Source organism: Budorcas taxicolor, chromosome 12 (assembly GCF_023091745.1).
Source record: "Budorcas taxicolor isolate Tak-1 chromosome 12, Takin1.1, whole genome shotgun sequence".
Classification (NCBI taxonomy): Eukaryota; Metazoa; Chordata; class Mammalia; order Artiodactyla; family Bovidae; genus Budorcas; species Budorcas taxicolor.
Window position 1 is genome coordinate 85,656,476 of NC_068921.1, and position 20,892 is coordinate 85,677,367.

General features: G+C 53.3%; 1 protein-coding gene across 3 annotated transcripts in view; it reads left to right on the top strand.

Annotated features, from left to right (window-relative positions):
* Positions 1 to 20,892, top strand: part of ARHGEF7 (Rho guanine nucleotide exchange factor 7) — a 103,851-nt gene that overhangs the window by 20,107 nt on the left and 62,852 nt on the right. For all 3 annotated transcript variants that reach the window (XM_052649913.1, XM_052649914.1, XM_052649912.1), the window contains exon 2: positions 9,882 to 9,968. In XM_052649913.1, coding sequence (XP_052505873.1) covers positions 9,882 to 9,968 — 87 coding nt within the window. The remainder of the gene's footprint in view (positions 1 to 9,881; positions 9,969 to 20,892) is intronic.

The following is a 20,892-nucleotide window of genomic DNA, read 5'->3' on the forward strand; positions in this document are numbered from 1 at the left end:
TTGGCCATGGGCCACGTGTTCTGTAAGCACACGTAAGCTCCACATGGTCCACGTTGCGGCCCGTGCTGTGGCTGTGTCTGCTGGGTCAACTACAGCGTGCCTGCTGCTACGGCTGCGGTGCCAGTCAGGGGAGAACGAGCCTGTCTGCAGTTCCTGCGGCTCCTGCAGTTTTCTTCCAGCTTCCCCGCTCACTCCTCACCTACCCTGGTTCAGTGAACAGTGAGATGGACTCTCAGCCCCAGCTGCTGCATGGACGCTGCGGAGGCACGTGGCACCTTCCCCTCGGCTGCCACAGCCTCTGCACGGGCTCTTCCACCCGTGGGCACAGGCACGGGCGTGGCCAGCCGTTCTGAAGTGTGTGCGGTGGGAGAGGAAACCAATAGGAAGGACCAGAAACAGTGCCGAGATGGAGCTGAAGAAAGTCGGCAGTGGCTCTGGTTTCAGTTCAGTTCAGTCGCTCAGTCGTGTCCGACTCTTTCTGACCCCATGGACTGCAGCACGCCAGGCCTCCCTGTCCATCACCAACTCCTGGAGTTTACTCAAACTCATGTCCATTGAGTTGGTGATGCCATCCAACCATCTGATCCTCTGTCATCCCCTTCTCTTGCCTTCAACTTTTCCCAGCATCAAGGTCTTTGCCAAAGTCAGTTCTTTGCATCAGGTGGCCAAAGTATTGGAGTTTCAGCTTTAGTATCAATCCTTCCAACTAATTTTCAGGACTGATCTCCTTTAGGATGGTCTGGTTGGATCTCCTTGCAGTCCAAGGGACTCTCAAGAGTCTTCTCCAACACCACAGTTCAAAAGCATCAATTCTTCAGTGCTCAGCTTTCTTTATGGTCCAAAATGCATGTTTCCATTGGGTGGAAAGCAGCAGGGTGAGAGAGGAAGAAAAAAGATGCTAATCCATATGAATGGGTGAGACTTTAGAGTTAAGACAAATCTGTGAGTGCAAGGCCTAGTTTAAGTTGTCTTGTGAACTTGGTGTGCCCAGTTGTGTCTGACGCTTTGTGACTCTGTGGACTATAACCCACCAGGCTCCTCTGTCCATGGGAGTTCCCAGGCAAGACTACAGAAGTGGCTTGCCATTTCCTTCTCCAGGGGATCTTCCTGATCCAGAGGCTGAACCCACGTCTCTTGTGTCACCGGCGGCTTCTTTACCACCGCGCCGCCTGGGAAGCCCTTGTGAGCTCGGGCCACTGTCTCCTGCATCGGGAAGGAACAAGGCGGCACAGGGGCCTAGCTGTGCGCCTCTCCCACGCTGCGTGTGGGTCATAGCCACACGGGGCAGGCGGCGTGCTGGCTTTCAGATTGCTCTCGTTTGGCAGTAACTGTACACCTGCCTGTCAATCTGACATTCCTGTGAGGCTAAAATGTAACTGTGGTGGAGGAGTTTGGCCCGGGTTATCTGGGGAATGTCTGTGCTCACATTTTAAAAAATCCATTTTTGGCATTGGTATGCATTTGGGATGGTCGCCACCATTTTTCTCAGGGACTTGAAATGTGCTTTTGGAGTCTGTGGGAAGCGAGCCTCAGGGGCCACCCGAGCTAACTTAGGCTCTGCGGTCTTGCCGGTGCCCACCCGGCACCCCTCATGTCTGGGAAGGCTGCACTTGGTGCATTCGCATTTCTGGCTGCCCGTCGGGCTCGGCCAGCTCCTCAGGTGACCGTAGCATCCACCCGGGAGTAGGGCTTGTGCTGAAGAAGGGAAGCAGAGGAAGATGTGCTTTATCAAAAGCTCCGATGGCTCCCCGTAAACGACCTGTGACCCCAGGCTGTGTGCCCTGGGAGCCGTCTACTCTCTGGAACTCGCTGCCAGGTCCCAGGCGCTGCAGCGGCCTCACTGTCCTCCGCGGGACTGGAGGAAGGGCCCCATGGCCTTCTGCTGGGCTCTGCTGACCTGTTTTCCCTCCCCTCTGCCTCTCTGGGTGCAGAATGAGCGTGGCCCCTGGGCAGGAGGTAGCCACGCTCTAGTCAGAGTGAAGCAATGGCTGCTGGCTCGTTACAAGTTAGGTGAGCCCTTCAGCGCCCATTTGACGTCTGGGTGGGGACTTTAGGGTTTTAAGCCTCACCTTGCATTTTGGCGGGGCGGGTTGAGATCTGCTTTGTAAGGACCCCAACGCACAGACAGCTGGACTCTGTGGGCTGTTTTTTAATTGGAGGGCTACTTTATTAGTGGAGTACATGAGACTGGAGTGTTCTTCTTTTTAAAAGTGTGTTTATTTAATAATACTTGCATGTGGGACAGAATTGGAAGGGTACGGAGAGGTACAGCGTGACAAGCAGGCCCCCGCGCCTCGGTCCTGTGGGCCCGCTCCGCTCCCGGGCGGCAGCCCCGTCACCTGCCGTGTGCCTCCACCCCAGGCCACGCACTTCTGAACACCCGCTCACGTTCCTCCTGCTTTTTCCTTTGAACGCAGAGGCGGCATGTCCCCCCAGGAGGACATGCCCTGTAAGCAGGGGCTGTGACGTGTCGGGAGGTAAAGCCGCCTCTTTCTGGAAGCAGTGCGGTGGGCTGGTGCACTGGCCTGTGGCAGGTCTGTGGCTGGTCCTTTCCCTGAGTTTTCTCGTCTTTCGCTGTACCACCAGGAGGCTCACTGTAGTTAGGGTCCCAGCGAGAAACAGATGACGCTAAACAGATGGTTGAAGAGGATTTAACGAAGAGTCTATTTACAAAGTGGGGGCGGGGGAAGGCTGTGGAGGTGCCCCAGGAAGCCACCCCTCCTGGGGACCAGGGTCCCAGGCAGTGGGGTGTCTCCCAGCTGTTAGTTTCTTGTACTCTCCACCTTAGCTGAAACCCATGCAATTCCTTGCTGGGAGGACGGCCTGTTCTTCTTGGTGGCAGTTTTGGAAACTAAAACTCTGGATGCCTTTAGAGTTGGCAAGGAGGCGCTGAGGGTGCCTTTATCCTGACTGCGAGTGGAGCTGGCTGTGCTGGCTGTGGGGTGGATGGTGGAAGAAGTTGGGGAGGCGGGAGCCCAGCAGCTGGTGCTGACGTCTGACCTCTGACCTCAGTGCTGCCTTGGGATTTAGTTTGTAGCAGATTCTCAGAACATCAGACACGCCCCTTATCAGATAGGATCTACAAAAGCAGTGTTTCAAAGGGAAATCACAATGCTTTGGGGACTGTACTCTTGCCTGGAGAATCCCATGGACAGAGGAGCCTTGTAGGCTGCAGTCCATGGGGTCGCTGAGGGTCGGACGCAACTGAGCGACTTCACTTTCACTCTTCACTTTCATGCATTGGAGAAGGAAATGGCAACCCACTCCAGTGTTCTTGCCTGGAGAATCTCAGGGACGGGGGAGCCTGGTGGGCTGCCGTCTATGGGGTTGCACAGAGTCGGACACGACTGAAGTGACTAAGCAGCAGCAGCATGCCTCTGCCAGATTCCAGCTTTTGGCAGAAAAGCCTGGAGTTTGTCGTGGTGGGAGGTTCGGGAGAGGACCGTTGGAAAAGGTGCAGGGCAGCTGTTGGAGCGCCTCTCTGGACACCTCGGGAGATGCACTCAAGGGAGCCTGCCTTCGGGTGGCTGCAGATGAAGCTGCTGTGAACATTCTCGAATGTGGAGTTTGGAGGGCGTGTTTACATCCCACTTGGGTAAATGCCTCGGGGAGGAACTGCTGGGGCTCAGGCGGGTCTGACTCTGAGACACTGCATTTCCCCAAGTGCCCCACTGTCAAGCGTGGGGCTCCGGCTGCTCCCCGTCTTCAGTGCATGAGACCGGCAGCCTTTTCCATCTCACCAGTCTGCCGGGTGGAGAGTGTCCTCTGTGATTTTGATTGCATTTCCCCCGTGACTAAGGACGCGCCACACTTCTTCATATACTCACTTACCATTCATACGGCTTCTTCAGCAAAATATGGAGGGGGGATTTTAAGTATTGCCTTTTGTTTCATCATGGAGAAGGAAATGGCAACCCACTCCAGTATTCTTGCCTGGAGAATTCCGTGGACAGAGGGGCCTGTGGGCTACGGTCCATGGGGTTACAAAGAGTCAGACACGACTTGACAACTAAACCACCACCATCACATTTCCAGTTCTAGGTCCTCAGCTTGCACCTGTGCTCAACTCTGATGAGCTGGGAAGCTGCCCGTGCACGGAGACCCTGGCACTGGCCCAGGTATCCCTTCCCCTTTCACAATGACGGCCCTCTCCCACTTCACCCTTGTTGTGTCCCCAAGGTGCACACTGCTGGGAGGAGGGCTTCCCGGCTGGGTCACAGAGGGCCCTGGTGCTGGGAGGGGTGTGCCTCTGATGACTGTGGGCTGCAGCTCGGGGTTGTACTTCTTAGCTTTCACAGAAATTGAAGGAGACCCCAATCAAGCTGTTAGCTGATGATGTAAAGTTTTTATTTATGACCGATTGTATCAGGACTTTGGCTATGTAACTCAGAAGGTTTCAGAGAATCAAGTTACATCCTAACAAAACTCCATCCATTTCCATGCACTTAATTTATGAACAAGGTTTCTCAGTGTCTGCATAAAAAACCCCAATGGAATAGAACTGGTGCTGGTCCATATCTCTTTCCAGTAGTAAGTGATCATCCATGGGTAAATGAACCCATTTAAAAATACCTTCTTCCTAAGAGAAAACACTATTTCAATGACAGCATTATGTAGTGTGGTCACCATAGGGTGACTGCTCTAGAAAGTACACATGTCCACTGCACACACACACACACGCACACACACACACACACACACACACACACGCATACTATGTACTGGACAGTACAGTGTAACACAGGAAAACCTCCAAAACAGGGTTAACTGAAGACTAAACACTGAAAAAACATTGCCTTAAGAGATACATTTTCAAATAATAATTTCATTTTGTAATTAATAATTTTTATGAAAAACTGTAATTGTTTCCATCATTTGTGAACTCATAGAGAATTCATAACAGATCCTTATGGATTAATAGTTTTAAATGTTGAGGCAATTCTCATTATTTGTGGTAACTGCATTCTACAAGGGCACCGTGACCACTGAATTAGCAACAACTGAACCACTGTTCCTGGAGAAATACAGGGTTAGTTTCCTTTGAGACTGTGGTCACAACATTTGGTCAGCCAATCAATACCTAGTCTTGTTTGGGGTATGCTTCTGTTTAAAGATGGCTTATTTAACATATATATGTAATATTTACAAATAATTACATGCCGTGTATCTTCATAAGAAAACACTATTTCAATGATAGCATTATGTAATGTCACCATAGGGTGACTGTTCTAAAAAGTACACGTGTCCACTGCTCACACACACACACACATGCATACTGGACAGTACAGTGTAACACAAGGAAGAAAACCTCCAAAACAGTGTTAACTGAATATTAAACATTTACATCATGGGAAATGCTGGGCTGGAAGAAGCACAAGCTGGAATCAAGATTGCTGGGAGAAATATCAATAACCTCAGATATGCAGATGACACCACCCTTATGGCAGAAAGTGAAGAGGAACTAAAAAGCCTTTTGATGAAAGTGAAAGTGGAGAGTGAAAAAGTTGGCTTAAAGCTCAACATTCAGAAAAACGAAGATCATAGCATCTGGTCCCATCACTTCATGGGAAATAGATGGGGAAACAGTGGAAACAGTGTCAGACTTTAATTTTTTGGGGCTCCAAAATCACTGCAGATGATGACTGCAGCCATGAAATTAAAAGACGATTACTCCTTGGAAGGAAAGTTATGACCAACCTAGATGGCATATTTAAAAGCAGAGACATTACTTTGCCAACAAAGGTCCGTCTAGTCAAGGCTATGATTTTTCCAGTGGTCATGAATGGATGTGAGTTGGACTGTGAAGAAAGCTGAGTGCGAAGAATTGATGCTTTTGAACTGTGGTGTTGGAGAAGACTCTTGAGAGTCCCTTGGACTGTAAGGAGATCCAACCAGTCCATTCTGAAGGAGATGAGTCCTGGGATTTCTTTGGAGGGAATGATGATAAAGCTGAAACTCCAGTACTTTGGCCACTTCATGTGAAGAGTTGACTCACTGGAAAAGACTCTGATGCTGGGAGGGATTGGGGGCAGGAGGAGAAGGGGACGACAGAGGATGAGATGGCTGGATGGCATCACCAACTTGATGGACGTGAGTTTGCGTGAACTCCGGGAGTTGGTGATGGACAGGGGGGCCTGGCGTGCTGCAATTCATGGGGTCACAGAGTCGGACACGACTGAGCGACTGCACTGAACTGAAACATTGAGAAATGTACAGAAACCGCCTCCCTGCTGACGGAGCTGTGCGACACGTGGCAGGGCAGCACACAGTGTGGTTAAGCCCCTCAATGTTGGCTTGCCCCTTGGAAACTTGTCCCTTGTGGCTCAGCTGATAAAGAATCCACCTGCAATGCGGGAGACCTGGGTTCGATCCCTGGGTTGGGTATATCCCCTAGAGAAGGGAACGGCTACCTACTCCAGTATTCTGGCCTAGAGAATTCCAGGGACTATGGGGTCACGAAGAGTTGGACACAACTTCTTTTTACTTCACTGAAAACTCAGGAAAAGTGGTGAAGCTCCCTGGGCAGGAGAGGAAGATGTCAAGGAGGGTGGCCTGGCAGCCCTACCCCAGGAGTTTGGCCTTCACAGCTTGGTGATGGTGTCAACAACTTTCCCTCCCAATCTGACTTGAAATAATTGCTTCAGCTTTGTCCACTTGGCTTTTTGCCTCGTATCTTTACGTGTTTTGGCATAAAAGATGAATTCAGTTGAGGCAGGGTGCTTAAATGTGAGGCGGCGTTTGGGCACAGGGTCCCCATTTTCCATGTCATTGAAAATTTCTTCCAAGGCTGAAGGCCATTCCGCCATCTTGGCTGCTGTAAGAGGGACGATTCTTGCAGTCTCAGGCTGACTTGCACTACCGTCCTCATCATCACTGACTTGAAACCTGTTCTGCCGTCTCATCTGAGCCTTGGTTGGGGGGTTCTGCTGTTGTTTCTCCCCAGATCTCCTCCCTGGTGCCTCCCTTCATGTCAGAGAAACCCTCTCCACTCATTTGCTGTGCAATATGCTTTGTGTTTTTGACACTGTTTTACATATTTTCTGTGACAGCTTCAAAACCTTCAAAATTTTTCAGTCTGGCCAAATGTTTCCTCAACAGTTGCTGATGGTAGCCTGTTTGACACTGTCCCAGGCTGTGCTGATATGCAATAATGTTGTGTATGGTGGTCTCCTTGTTGGTGCTGAGAGCCTCGAAAGCCTTGCTTAAAGCTCCCTGGCGTAATGTGCCTTGAAAGCTTTTAGCATGCCCTGACTGAGGGCTTGGATGAGAGATGCCATGTTTGGGGGCATGAGGACAACTTCTGTGTCAGGGTGGGCATTTTTGAGCTCTTAACGGCAATGAACTGGGGCATTATCCAAGATTAATAAAACCGTGAAGGCAAGGTTTTTGCCATGGAGATAGCATTCAGCTTCTGGGAAACAGTTGTGGAACCTTCCCAGAAATATTTCAGATGCCATCCATGCTTTTTTGTTCTATCTCCAATGGATTGGCATATGGTTCAAGGTGTTCCCTCTGAATGCTCATGGGTTTTGTGCTCTGTGTACCATAAGGGGTTTTCTCTTAAAGTCACCCTTGGCTACTGCACCATAATAGCAAGGTTACCCACTCTTTGAATGATTTAAAGCCAAGAGCTTTGGAGGTCATTTGCATTTCACAGGTTCACTTGCCAGCATTCTTGTAAAATAAGCCCGTTTCATCAGCACTGAAAACCTGCTCTTCTGTGTAACGCTTTTAACACTTGGCAGGTATTTTCTAAACTCTTCTGCCGCCTCCTGGTCATAGAACCTGGCTTGCCTGCAAGTCTGACATTTTTCATGCGGCATCACTTTTTGAATTGTGCAAGCCAACCCGCACTAGCTCAGCAGGGCTTAGCGTTGTCTCGGCCCTGGGTAAGATGAGCGCACATTTCTTTGGCTTTCAGCCTCACAACAATGCTGTCTACTATGCTCTTTTTATTGCTTGTCATCTCGTGAATCCACAAATGTAGCTGCTTTTCCATCTTTCCCACAGCTGCATCATGCACTATGAAGGTTACCTTAGCACTTTCCAGAGCGGCTTCATGTAATTTCCGAATATCTTCTTTTTCTAGATGTGCCGTATTGTTGACTCATTAACGTTGACCTTGGGGCCTGTAGCGCTATAATTCAGGCCTGAATGAAGTTTATCTATCACACGTATTTTCTCTGTAAGGCACATCACAACCTTCTTGTGCTTAGGAACACTGGACAGTGCTTTAACAGTACGCTCAGGGGCCAGTTAAAATAGTGAAATCACCAAGAAAAAGCAAAAAAAAAAAAAGGAAAAAAAAGTGAAAAACATAGCACCAGTAGACAGCGGAAAGAACATTTGCTTCCATTATGAGCTAATGTAAGATGGCACAGCATGCCCTTGCTCAAATTCAGCTGGGAACGTGTGCATAAGGAAATTCAAATTTCTTGCTGCTTTGCACATTTATAAATGGCTGAGAAAGTGCTGCAAATACGGATTTTGTGGTTACACATAAATTTTATCGAGTAGGCCAATTTGCAAATACAGAATCCATGAATGAGGACTGACTGTGTGAGGGAGTGTGAGGAAGGAGTAGATGGGACTAGAAGGAAGCTTTGGTTTTGCTGTTCCTTTGGAAAAAACAAATCTGTTCAGTATTTGGAGGGAAACATGCTGGCACTTCTCTAGGAATTTTTAAACTTTAGGGGGGAAGAAAGTCTCGTTTCCTCTATCTTTGCACTGCTTAACACCCTGGTTTTCTTTTGTAATTTTAGAAGCCCTGAGCACTTTGACAGGAAACCACAGTATTCCTGAGAGAGGCCTGATGGAATGTCGAGATTTCACCCTAGGGGACAGAAGGACAAAAATGTCTTGAGCGTCCTGAATGCTCGAATTCCCGATGACACTTCAGTGTAAAAAGCCTTCATGTGTCGTTCAGAACAACAGAAAGCTCTTCTGAGGTCTCAGGCCTCTCCCTTGATTGTTCTGTGTAATTGGTGCTGTTCTTGGTTTCCTTCGTTTCTTACCGTGGGAGGTTTTTAGCAACTCCTTACACGCGTGGCGGTGGCCTTTACAGCTCTGCCTTGGACCAAGCACCGAAGGTCTGTCTGCGGGAGCCCTCGCCGCTCCTCTCCCGTGATGGAGGCTGCAGTTGCCGCCTTTCATCTCCAGCAGCCTTCGCGCTGACGAGTAACCAACCGGCTATTTTGGTTAATCACTGATGAAACACACGGTCCAGATTTAGAAGAAAACGTTGCGCTTTAATCCCAACATGCATTATTTACGTTGCTAATTAGTTAAAATTATCTATTAGACTTCTAGCCCCCCTGCCCCCTCGAGCCGGGGGCGGGGAAGAACTGAAGAAAAAACAGGTTCTCGCCAGCCCCTCCGTTGTTGCTCGAAGCGGCGGAGGCCAAGCTTTCCCGGGTCCCCGCTGAGCGGGCGGGCTGCGTCCGCGGGGCCGCGTCGGGGAAAAGCGCCAGCTTTCGGGGACGGAGGAGTCCCCGCGTGGCCTGCGTCCGGTGGGCCGCGTCCGAGGCTGAGGGCCAGCAGCCAGGCGAGGAGGCCGCGCCAGCGAGGCGGAGACCGGAAGGGGTCGCGTGAGGGGGGCTGGCCGGGGCGCGGTCTGAAGACGTCACTTCCGCCGCCGCTCCACTTCCTGGTGAGGGAAGGGGCCTGAGGAGATTGGTGCAGCCGGGAGGAAGGAAAGCGGGTGAGGAGAGGCGGCGGCGGAGCGCGCGGGCGCCGGGGGGCGGCCAGGGTCGCGCCGGGCCGCCGGCGCCGCCCGGCCTGGTGGCGTGAGGGGCGGGCGCGCCCGCGGGGGCCGCGGCGGGCTCGCCTCGGGGCGCGCCCGGCCCGCGCGCGGCGCTCAGCGGCTGTGCTCTGTGTTGCAGGTCTACCCGGAGCCCCGGAGCGAGGGCGAGTGCCTGAGCAACATCCGCGAGTTCCTGCGAGGCTGCGGGGCGTCCCTGCGGCTGGAGGTGAGGCCGGCGCGCGGGGGGCGGGCGGGCGGCGCCCGGGGCGAGCGCGGCGTCGGGCCGGCGACGAGCCCCGCGTCTCGCCCCCCGCGAAGGGGCGGGGGCTCAGGTGGCTGCGGTGCAGGTGACGGGCGCCCGTCCGTCAGGGGCGCCTTCGGGCTCCGTGGTACCCGCCTCGGCCGCCTCTCTGCCCTGGGGATGCTCGGAGGACGCGCTTCCAGGCTCGCGAAGCCCAGGCAGGTGTCGGGCCGAGCCCGGAGAAGGGGAGCGGGCCCCTCCTCCTCCTCGACGCGCCCCTGTCTCCCTGGGCTGTAGGTCAGCCGGCTCTCGTTCTCACTGGACGTGGAGGTTAGACGGTGACCTGCGTCTCGGGGAGCCTTCTGGGCGGAGGTGTCGCTCCCACGTCGCTTAGGACTCTGTCTCTACGCTAAGCGCCGTCTTTCAGCGGCGTCTCTCTGGAAATTCCTCTCTCATGTTACGTTCCCATATGTGTGTGTTTCCCGCGCCCCCCCAAACCCTGGGGCAGTGCTTTAGGTCAGAAATGCGGCTGCTTTGTGTCTGTTGGGGGCGTGACTCTCGCCTCTCCTGCCTGTCGCTTTAGCACTCTGCCTGTGTCCTGATCTGAGGGCTGAGACGCATCCTGCCAGGCTCCTAGGCAGCAGTGAATGAAAGCATCTTCAGAGGAACCGCGGCGGGTTCTCCTCTTCTGTTTCTTGGGAAGTAAATCTGGAAGCCGTCAGATCTGGGGAAGATTCTATGGAAGGTTTATCTGTTGGTACTGTTTTTATCGTTAGGTTGATAGTGCCTGATATCTGTGAGGAAATCAGACTCTGAGGCGGTTCCAGAGCAGAGATGTGGCAGTTCAGGAGTGGGAGAGACATTGTTTCAGAAGGGTCCCTTTCTCTGCTGGGTCAGCTTGGTCATTTTTCATCGAGGTTCCCTGTCAGGCTGTGATAATGAATGTTTGTGGCAGTTTTTGCTTTTTCTTGGTGGTTGTGGAATTTTATTATTCTTTCCAAACTATTGAGGTGTTTTTTGTGTGTTTTTTTAATCATTAAATTTGAAACTCAGTTTGTACGTAGATAAAATGTGACGTTTCAATGTAAGGTTTTAAGGAAAGAATTGTTTTTAAAAAAGTTGAATTAAAAAACACACACACAAAAACCCATCCTTAGTTTTCCAAAGGTTACTGTTGAAATTTTATGTCTTTTATATTTTTGTTGAAAAAAAATGTTCATCTTGAAATTTACTGTTTTTTAACATTAAGAGCTTATTTAAAGGTGCTCTAGAAGAGACATTGCTCACTAACACATCCTAAGCTTCTAGAGCAGCGCTTGGCATTTCGCAGGCCTTCCATAAATGCTTGTGATTGACTGACCTTGAAGTTGTAGTTGGTATCAGATGTTTCACTTTATGTATAAAAATCGATTTTGACTTATTTTGTGCAAATTTTTAAGAATATCTCTTCTAGTAAAGTTAATATAGAGACAGGTTTAGTTACCATTCTTTCAAGCTCAATTATAAGTCATACTTAAAACTTTCAATTAAATGAGAGATTATAATAATAATAAAGCAGATCAGAAAGCCCATACACTGTTTAAGCACTCTGAAAAAGGAACTCTGTGTGGTGTGGACTCAAGGTGGGCTTCCAGACTTGTTCTCATCCGTGATATGATGGACAGGCCTGCTTCCTGAAAGACAGCCTCACACAAGCCACAAGTGTGGCCGTTTCCCGGGGTTTTTAAAGAAAAACGTGGAAGGGAGTGAGCAGAGAAAGGCTTTGTTCTTTTGAAATACCTTGTAGCTCTATGCTTTGTTTTCACAAAATCCTGGAAGATGAGAGATTGGCAGAAAGCTTTTGAAATTACAAATGTGAACCCCCAAAACTGATAGCTTGAATTCTAGATTAGCTTTTTCTTTATGTAAAGTTGTCAAGGTGCTTTTTTCCAGAGGTTTAGACTGAATTGTGCTTGTAACAGGCTGCTTATTTTTGGTGTATGTATTTTCTTGTTTACCACCATTATAAATTATCCACAGATTTCTTAAAAGAGGAATGGAACATCATAATCACTTTATCAGTTATTTTCATGTGTACACATCTTAATACAGTGTGGAAATAAAATATTATGCCCCAGTGAGTGGTTCTGATCATGAAAGGAATTTTAATTTTAAAGGACTATTGTACAGTTAGCATTTATTGTTAAGCTTTGAAAAACAACTTAGGTTTTAGGTTAGAAAACGTTTTGAAATTTGGAAAATGTAAAAACTTATTGGAAAACCATGTTTAGCAAAACAGCCTATGTGACTTTGATCTTTTCATTTTGCTTATGATTTTTTTTTTGCTACCCAGTAGGCAATGGCACCCCACTCCAGTACTCTTGCCTGGAAAATCCATGGACGGAGGAGCCTGGTAGGCTGCAGTCCATGGGGTCGCTAAGAGTCGGACACGACTGAGCGACTTCACTTTCACTTTTCCCTTGCATGCATTGGAGAAGGAAATGGCAGCCCACTCCAGTGTTCTTGCCTGGAGAGTCCCAGGGACGGGGGAGCCTGGTGGGCTGCCGTCTATGGGGTCGCACAGAGTCGGACACGACTGAAGCGACTTAGCAGCAGCAGCAGCAAGCATCTTATTTGACTTTTTTTGTTTCCTTCAACAGTATGGAGTTTGATAAGAATTTAGATTTTTTTTTCTCATGTTTCTAATAATGTAATTAGGATGTAAAGTAACGCTATTTAAAATTATGTATGCCTTGATAATGAAAGTTGGAACTTTCCTGGAAAAGTCGAGTTTGCTGATGAAAGGAGCCAGGCACTGTGAGTGTCTCCAGCTTGAGAATGTTGTGTCTGGAAGCCCCCGTTCACCTGGTACATGTGGAAGGACAGAGCTTGTCCTGGTCGTTGTGAGAGCGCTGCTCATGCTGACCAGGTCCTGTGTGTAGTCTTCCCGTCTCCACCTGGCCCTGATTTCAGCTCTCCGCAGCGTGCTGCTTTCTGCTGTTTGTGCTCCTTAAGGACTGGCACGTGCTGCCTTAGTTTACTCCTTAGTCTGTTGAGTTAGCCCAGTCCTCATTTTATAGGAAGGAGCCAGAGTGTGACATCAGTTCTCACTATTAACCCTGTGAGTGTTCACCGTAAGGCTGCTGTTGGGCTTGGTAAGGAATACTCCAGAGGGGGTACATTGGCAGGTCCTGGGCAGCTGGGGTGGGTATGAGGGTCCAGGGCTGGCAGGGCTGTTGCGGGCCCCTGGGGGACCGGCGGTGGGGAGCTGGGGCGCGGAGCTGGCATTGGCCCTATGAGAGGTGCTTCTTGTGCTGCTGCAGGAGGCCTCCTTTCCTGAGCCTGGTGCCAGCCAGAGGTGTTCCAGGGCCACTTTGTAAAGGGGGGCATTCTGGCTGGAAGCGAGTCTGGAGACTGTGTACCACGGTGCCTGTTTCCCGCTGTGTGAGTGATGGAGCTTTGATTTTCTCCCTGCAGAGAGAAGGGAAAGGCATCAGTAGGGCCCTCCAGGGTTGTCATCCGCTGGGTTGATGGGCTGATGAGGTGGGGAAAGAAAGAACCTTACGTCTTTCTAAAATTCTCATCTTCCTTGTGTATTTCTGGAGGGCAGATTCTTTATTAAACTTCTTTGTCCTCCTGCTCTGTTCTCGTCTAGATTTTTAGCAAGGTCATGATTGAGATTTTGTCCAAAACTATTTAAAAATAGTTTTGAAAGAACTAAAACACGCTCGTGTGGAAACTTGAAACTTGTTGATGTAGGCTTCAGAATTAATTGAAACAAAGACAAACGTGTACAGTCCTTTCCCTGGGAATGAGATGCCCCACCCAGGTGTTATCACCACCTTTGACCTAGATTCAGATGGGTGGATAGTTCAGCTGTGCGCTTCGCTCTGCACTGCAGGTGTGTTTGGGGCCACAGTCTGTCGTCTTGGCTAGTCATCTGTTCCCCAACTCTACGGTGAGCTGGAAGTGGTAGCAATGATGTAGTGTTTATTGACTGACCGGATAAACTCTTCAAGTCATTCATGTTTTTGCCAGAACTTGTCTTTTGAAGAAGTTGAGAGACAGTGAGTAATTAAAAGTCATTTGGTGGGTGAAATGCACAGCTGTCCTCTGGCCATCTTGCAGGTGCTTGTAAGCAGGGATGCTACATCCTCCTCTGACGCTATGGTTCTGTGCAGTTTGTCCCGCACCCTCTGCGTCACGCTGCTGAGCCTGGCCCGCTCTCCTGCCAGGGAGCTGGTTCCCGCTGCCCGCAGGCTGCGTCCCGCGCGCAGACCTGGGCTTCCCTTCCCCTCAGGTCTCTGGGGGCTCCTGTCAGGATCAGCGCCATTCGGTAGAAATAGAATGGGAGCCACACCTGTTATTTTAAATCTTCTAGTAACTATATCTAAAAGAAGGTAAAAGAAACACGGAGTTCATTTGAATAGTCCACTGTCTTTAAACTTATAGTGTGCCCAGAACATTCTTACCTAAAGGTGTAGTTGACGTGAAGATATGGTGGACGTTACTTTGTTTTTTCACACTCAGTCTTTAAAATCTGAAGTTTTCTCTCACTGAAAGCGTCTCTCACTCTGAATCGGCTGCACTGGAAGCGCTCAGCACCTCACGAGGCAGGTGGCACCCACATCGGACCCTTGAAGTCTCCATCATTGAAGAGGCTGGAGACACACGTCAGCTTGAAGTTGAACGGGACTGACGTATCAAGTAGAGTGTGTGCCGAGCTGTTCCGCGTGTACTGTTCTGTCGAGTCTTCCCAGGTGCCCTGTGGAGAGGGTGTCGTCCCTACTTTGCAGAGGAGGGGATGACAAGGTCTTAGGTCACAGCCCAGTGTGGGAGCGCCGGGATTTGAACTTGGGTTGTGCCGCTCCACCGTCTGCGTCCTCCTGGGCGCACCACACCTGGACTGGGCCAGCCGAGCCAGAATCGCAGCTTCCACTGGTTTCTGTAGCCACCTGAAGACCACCACAAACACGGTGGCGTCTGCAGCTTCCTGCTTCTCAGCCCTGCAGGGAGGACGGGGTCCCTCGCAGATCCTAACGGCATGGTGGCTGGCTGCGCTCTTGGCAGGAGAGTGGGAGGGCATGGCTGTCCATGGCTGCTGAGGTGGTGGGTGGATTCCAGGTCTTGTAGGGGACCTCGGAGCAGGGGGACGGTCTGGGGGGATGGAGCGGGGGGGATGGTCTGGGGGAGATGGAGCAGGGGGGACGGTCTGGGGGGATGGAGCAGGGGGGACGGTCTGGGGGGATGGAGCAGGGGGGACGGTCTGGGGGGATGGAGCAGGGGGGACGGTCTAGGGGGGATGGAGCAGGGGGGACGGTCTAGGGGGGATGGAGCAGGGGGGACGGTCTGGGGGGATGGAGCAGGGGGGACGGTCTAGGGGGGATGGAGCAGGGGGGACGGTCTAGGGGGGATGGAGCAGGGGGGACGGTCTAGGGGGGATGGAGCAGGGGGGACGGTCTAGGGGGGATGGTATGGGGGGTGGTCTAGGGGGGATGGAGCAGGGTGGGAGGGACGGTCTAGGGGGGATGGAGCAGGGGGGACGGTCTGGGGGGGATGGAGCAGGGGGGGCGGTCTGGGGGGGATGGAGCAGGGGGGGCGGTCTGGGGGGGATGGAGCAGGGGGGACGGTCTAGGGGGGATGGAGCAGGGGGGAACGGTCTAGGGGGATGGAGCAGGGGGGGCGGTCTAGGGGGGATGGAGCAGGGGGGAACGGTCTAGGGGGATGGAGCAGGGGGGGCGGTCTGGGGGGGATGGAGCAGGGGGGACGGTCTAGGGGGGATGGAGCAGGGGGGAACGGTCTAGGGGGATGGAGCAGGGGGGACGGTCTGGGGGGGATGGAGCAGGGGGGGCGGTCTGGGGGGGATGGAGCGGGGGGGACGGTCTAGGGGGGATGGAGCGGGGGGGACGGTCTAGGGGGGATGGAGCGGGGGGGGGACGGTCTAGGGGGGATGGAGCGGGGGGGGACGGTCTAGGGGGGATGGAGCGGGGGGGACGGTCTAGGGGGGATGGAGCGGGGGGGGACGGTCTAGGGGGGATGGAGCGGGGGGGACGGTCTGGGGGAGATGGAGCGGGGGGGACGGTCTAGGGGGGATGGAGCAGGGGGGACGGTCTAGGGGGGATGGAGCAGGGGGGACGGTCTAGGGGGGATGGAGCAGGGGGGACGGTCTAGGGGGACGGCCTGGGGGGCTGTGGAGCAGGGGGACGGGCTGCTGTTGGGTACTACATTCTGCGTGCTCGCGAGCAGAGTCCTGACACATTTGGCGGCCTGCTTCTCTGGCCACAGGAATTCTAGCCCCTCAGTGGCCTGTCTTTTGATCTCATTCCCCTCTTTTACTCCTTTTCCCCCTTTTTCCAAGTCCAGTAAAACGGACTTCTTTGAATATCTTCTAGTTGTCACTTTCCTATTTTCATGTAAAAACAAATCAAGAAAATGCCTGTTGATCTTGAGGAAGGGACCCCTCTCCTGACAGGCTTCTCCCCATTGGTCTTGGGGAAGGCAGAGTGCCCCCCTTCTTTGCCCTGAGGTGGTTTGTGTCCCTGTGGAGTTCCTCTGAGTCCTGGGAACTAGCAAGAGGACAGGTTCCCAGGGAATCACTGCAAAGCGAAACAAATCCCAAGGCCTCTCAGACCATATTTAGATGTGACATCCGCATTCTGTATGTTAAAAAAAACTAACTTTCTAGCCAGAATATGCATTTCTGAGCTAATTTGACCCAAATTTTGGACCCGATTCCGGTTGATGTGTATTGGGTGTTTTCCCTGGTAGTTGGGAGAGCGCCTGGTCCTCGAGCTGAGAGTGCCGGGTCTCCAGCCCATGACCGCTGGTGTCTCCCCCTGCGAGGCAGGGTGACTGACACGCACACTCCTGCTCTAGGGAGAGTGGCAGGCAGGCAGGCTGGCATCCATGGCTGCGGAGCTTCTGTACGGGACTGTGGGTCCAGCGGCCCCTGTGGAGACGCTGCTGTGACTAGTTCCCCCGGGGGTCCTTTAAGTTTTGTGTTTGCTTTTGGCAGTGCTGGGTCCTGTTGCTGTGCACAGGCCCCCCATAGCTGCGGCGAGCGGGGACCGTCTCTCGGTGCAGTGCACAGGCTTCCCGTTGGGGCGTCTCCTCTTGTTGTGGAGCACGGGCTCCAGGCGCGCGAGATGAGTTGCTCTGGGTTGTTTGGGATCTTCCCAGACCTGGGGTTGAACCTGTGTCCCCTGCGTTGGCAGGCAGATTTTTATCCCCTGGACACCAGGGAAGTCCTGGTGTGTGCTTGGCATGAGGGGTTGGTGATGTTGGGAGTAGTCTGGCCAGGAGAGGGGGCCATGTGTTTCCCCCAAGCCTGCGGGAGAGCCAGGGAGCCTGCCCGGCGGAGGAGGCACAGAGGGAAGCTGCTGCTCTTCACTCTTCCGGTGCAGGACCGGGCTGGCCCAGCCGCGCTGGGACTTGAGGCGTGGTGAGTGGCAGTGACTGAGTGGACAGGGGGCCTGTGGGATGGCTGGTTTGAGTCCTGTTCCCTGAGGCCTGCAGAGGAAGGCTCTGTGCGTGACGAGTGAAGTGCTTCCCTGTCTGCTGACGTGTGGAGCCGGGGGGCCGGTGAGGGGGTGCAGGAGAGAACCTCGCGATCAGCCCGTTTCATTTTGGAAAGTTTACAGTCAGCAGAACAGCCGGGAGATGAGGGTGAACGCCCTGTGCTTCCACACTGTCGTTGTGTAGACGGTGCCTTGGTGTTCAGTCGCTGAGTTGTGTGTGAACCCGTGGTTCCTTCGCTAACTATTTAACCCTCACGTGGGCTTTCCTGGTAGCTCAGCTGGTAAAGAATCCGCCTGCAGTGCAGGAGACCTGGCTTTGATCCCTGGGTCGGGGGATTCCCTGGAGGAGGGCATGGCAACCCACTGCAGTATCCTTGCCTGGAGAACCCCATGGACAGAGGAGCCTGGCGGGCTGCAGTCCCTGGGGTCACACAGGGTCGGACACGACTGAGCGCAGCGCAGCACCCCCGGGGATACTCCAGGATGTGCCCAGCACACACGTCTTCAAAACGAGGCCCTCCTGTTGCGCCGCCACGTCGGGCTGGTACCGCCCAGGCCTGCCCGGGCGTTTCCGCTGTTCTGGCGACGCCTTCCCTCCTGCGGTCCTGGGTCTGCAGGGGCCTCTGCGCTGGGTCCACCCAGGGGTCGTGTGCTGCGCTCACCGGGCCGTGTGCCATTGCTCTCCAGCTTCCCCACCGCTGTTCTTTGTTGACTCCCTTGGTGTTGAAGACTCTGGGTCGTTGCCTGTGGAGCCCCCGCAGGAATTCCCTGAGCCTCCTCTCCACGGCTGGTGGCCCGTTGCTCCCTCCTGCGGTGGATTCTTTGTTGCTGTTTTCATCAGTAGCGGCTGCTTTCTGTCATCTCAGTGAAAAGCTGGGAGGGATGGGAGTCAGTGCGTACTTGCAGTTTGCCGTCTTGACGCGTTTCTCACAGTTTGGGTTTTGTCACGACTTGATTTGAGTGTTAGCGCAGTGTGCTCCTTGCCCTTTTGGCTCTAAGCGTCCGCGCCTCACCAGCCGTCAGCCTGAGTAGTTGCCGGGCACCTGCTCAGACCCTCTGTCTGGCGGCTGTGCAGTTGTCCTCCGGTCGCCGGAGCCCTTGGCGGGCAGACGGGCCGGTGCCGAGCCGCCCTCCTCTGCGGGCGCTGCCCCGCTGACCTGTGTGTGGGTCGGGGGGCCCAGCGACTGATGCGGCTCAGTGCTCTGCTCCCGTCTGGAACCTCTGTCAGAAGGCCTTTTGGAGCCTCGGTTTCCCCTTTACGAGGTGAGGTTGGGGTGAAGTCCGCAGCATAGCGCCTGGGGCCGCAGAGGCTGCTCCTGCGCGTCTTCACACCTGGCAGCGTCTGTCTGGGACTGACTGGTGCCTACGGGGGCGGAGACATCACATCCCTTTCATGCGCGGGTCCTGCTGCCTCGCTCCTCAGGACTCTGTGCTCCCTTCTGCCCCAGCCCTTCCTGGAAATGCCTAAAATATTTGGTGTCTCTTTTCTTGAGTAAGTGGTCCCTGTCCTTGTGTTTTAGGTGTCGATACAGTGGAATCCACAGAATTGAATATGATCTAATTGTCATTTAAGGGAAAAGAAACGGGGGCACATAGGGTGAACGTGCTGTGTATCGATAGAATCCATCATCGAACTTTAATTTTATCCCTAGGGTGTAGGAGTAGGTGGAATTAAATGCAGAATCTGCAGAAGCCGAGAAAGAGAACATTCTCTGCTGGATTTCTGCTTTTCACATATCCCCAGCAATATGGACCATTTGCATTAAACTTAAATAGCACAACTTATTTAAGATTCATTTTTTTACTCATCTTGTTCTAAAATCACAGATTCCACTTGACAATGTGATAGGGCAAGATTATATTTTTAAACTTTGAGAGCGACACTCCAGAGTTATGCCAAAAGTAACAATTTCTTGTGTCAAAAATAACTTTCTCCTAAATTCATCAGCGGAGCTGACCTGGCTGGTTGCATTTGGAATGCTGAAGCTGCCTGAGTTGGGACGGAGCTGTGTCGGCCTTCCGCAGTGGGGGTCCTCTCCCTGAGGAGGGTGGAAGGAGGGCTTCTCCGCACTGCCTGGTCTTCTCTCTCTGGCACCCCAGCCGTGGTGGCGTTGTTGAGGTGTGAGCCGTCGCTTTTGCAGTGGTGTGGCCAGGCGGGTCAGCGTCTGCTGTGGCTGTGGCACTGGTGAGACGGGGCGGGTGTGTGTGTGTGCAGCGCTGGCGGGAGCAGCTCGCTGCTGCTGTGTTGCTCCTGGGTCTGGCGGTCAGTCCCGAGGTGACCTTTCCTGCCTGCTCTGAGTCCCAGCTGCGGGCAGGTCTCCAGGAGGTGCTTGCGTGTCGTCACCTGGCCTTGCCCGGCTCGCTGCGCTGCCCTGCCCTGCCTCTCTGGCCTCTCGGCTGTGACTCCGGCAGGGCCCACAGGTGTGGCCGAGGTGGCGGACTTGCTGGCTGTGGCGGGGGGCTCCTGGTGGCCTCGTGGCCTTGTGAGGAAGGACCTTCCTGATCTTCAGCCCACGTGGAGACAAGCCGAGTCAGGAGATGCCCGAAGCTTCTGATTTTGTGCCCGTGGTCCTTGCCGTTCTTGACTCATTAGTTATGCAAACCAATAATTGTTTTTTTTGTTTACGCCAGTTTGAGTTGTGTTTCACTTGCTTACAATTGGAAGGTTCCTGACTGACAAGCTCTTTGTTACATGAAGTATAACATTATGTGAAGTTTGCTTTTCTGTTATTATATGGGAGACTCTCCTGACTCTCGTACCATCTGTGAGCCTGGAAGCTAAGGCAAAGCCGCTCGCCAGTGTTGGGGTAGGGAGAGCCTCTCGGATGGGTGAGCTGGGCGCCCTGCCGTCACCCTGCGGGTGGGGGTGCCCCAGCCGCTGTTAGGCGTGCCAGCGCTCCGCAGGCCCGGAGTGGCAGCTGGGTTTGAGGAAAAGAGGGTGGCCCAGGAGGTGGGAGCCCATGGAGGGCCTGGGGCGGGTTTCCCGCAGGGACCCTCCCTCCTGAAGGGGGGCCGTGGCCCTTCCTGAGACACGGAGGGTCTGGCGACTGGGGCCTGCCCGAGGGAGACAGAGCCATGTGCCCAGCAGGCCGCAGGCTCCTGAGCCACGGCTTGTGGTTGGGCGTCTGGGTGTTGGGGTGACTTGTTAGGTCGACAGGTGCCCTGGGCCCTGTCTCCCTTCATCTCTGGACCCCACCCTCCTTCCCAGCTCGCGTGGCCCCTGCAGAGGTGCTGACACGCGGGGGAGAGGGGGCATCTCCTGAGAGAGCCAGAGCCCTCTGAGGGCGAGCCGGGGACCTGGGGTCTTTCTGGGAGATTCCCTGAGCAGGTCTGTGGAGCAGCTGTACTCTCTCTTCAGGAGCCAGCTCTACTGGGGGAGACGTGGGTTTATGTCCTGCTCTTACCCAGAGGAG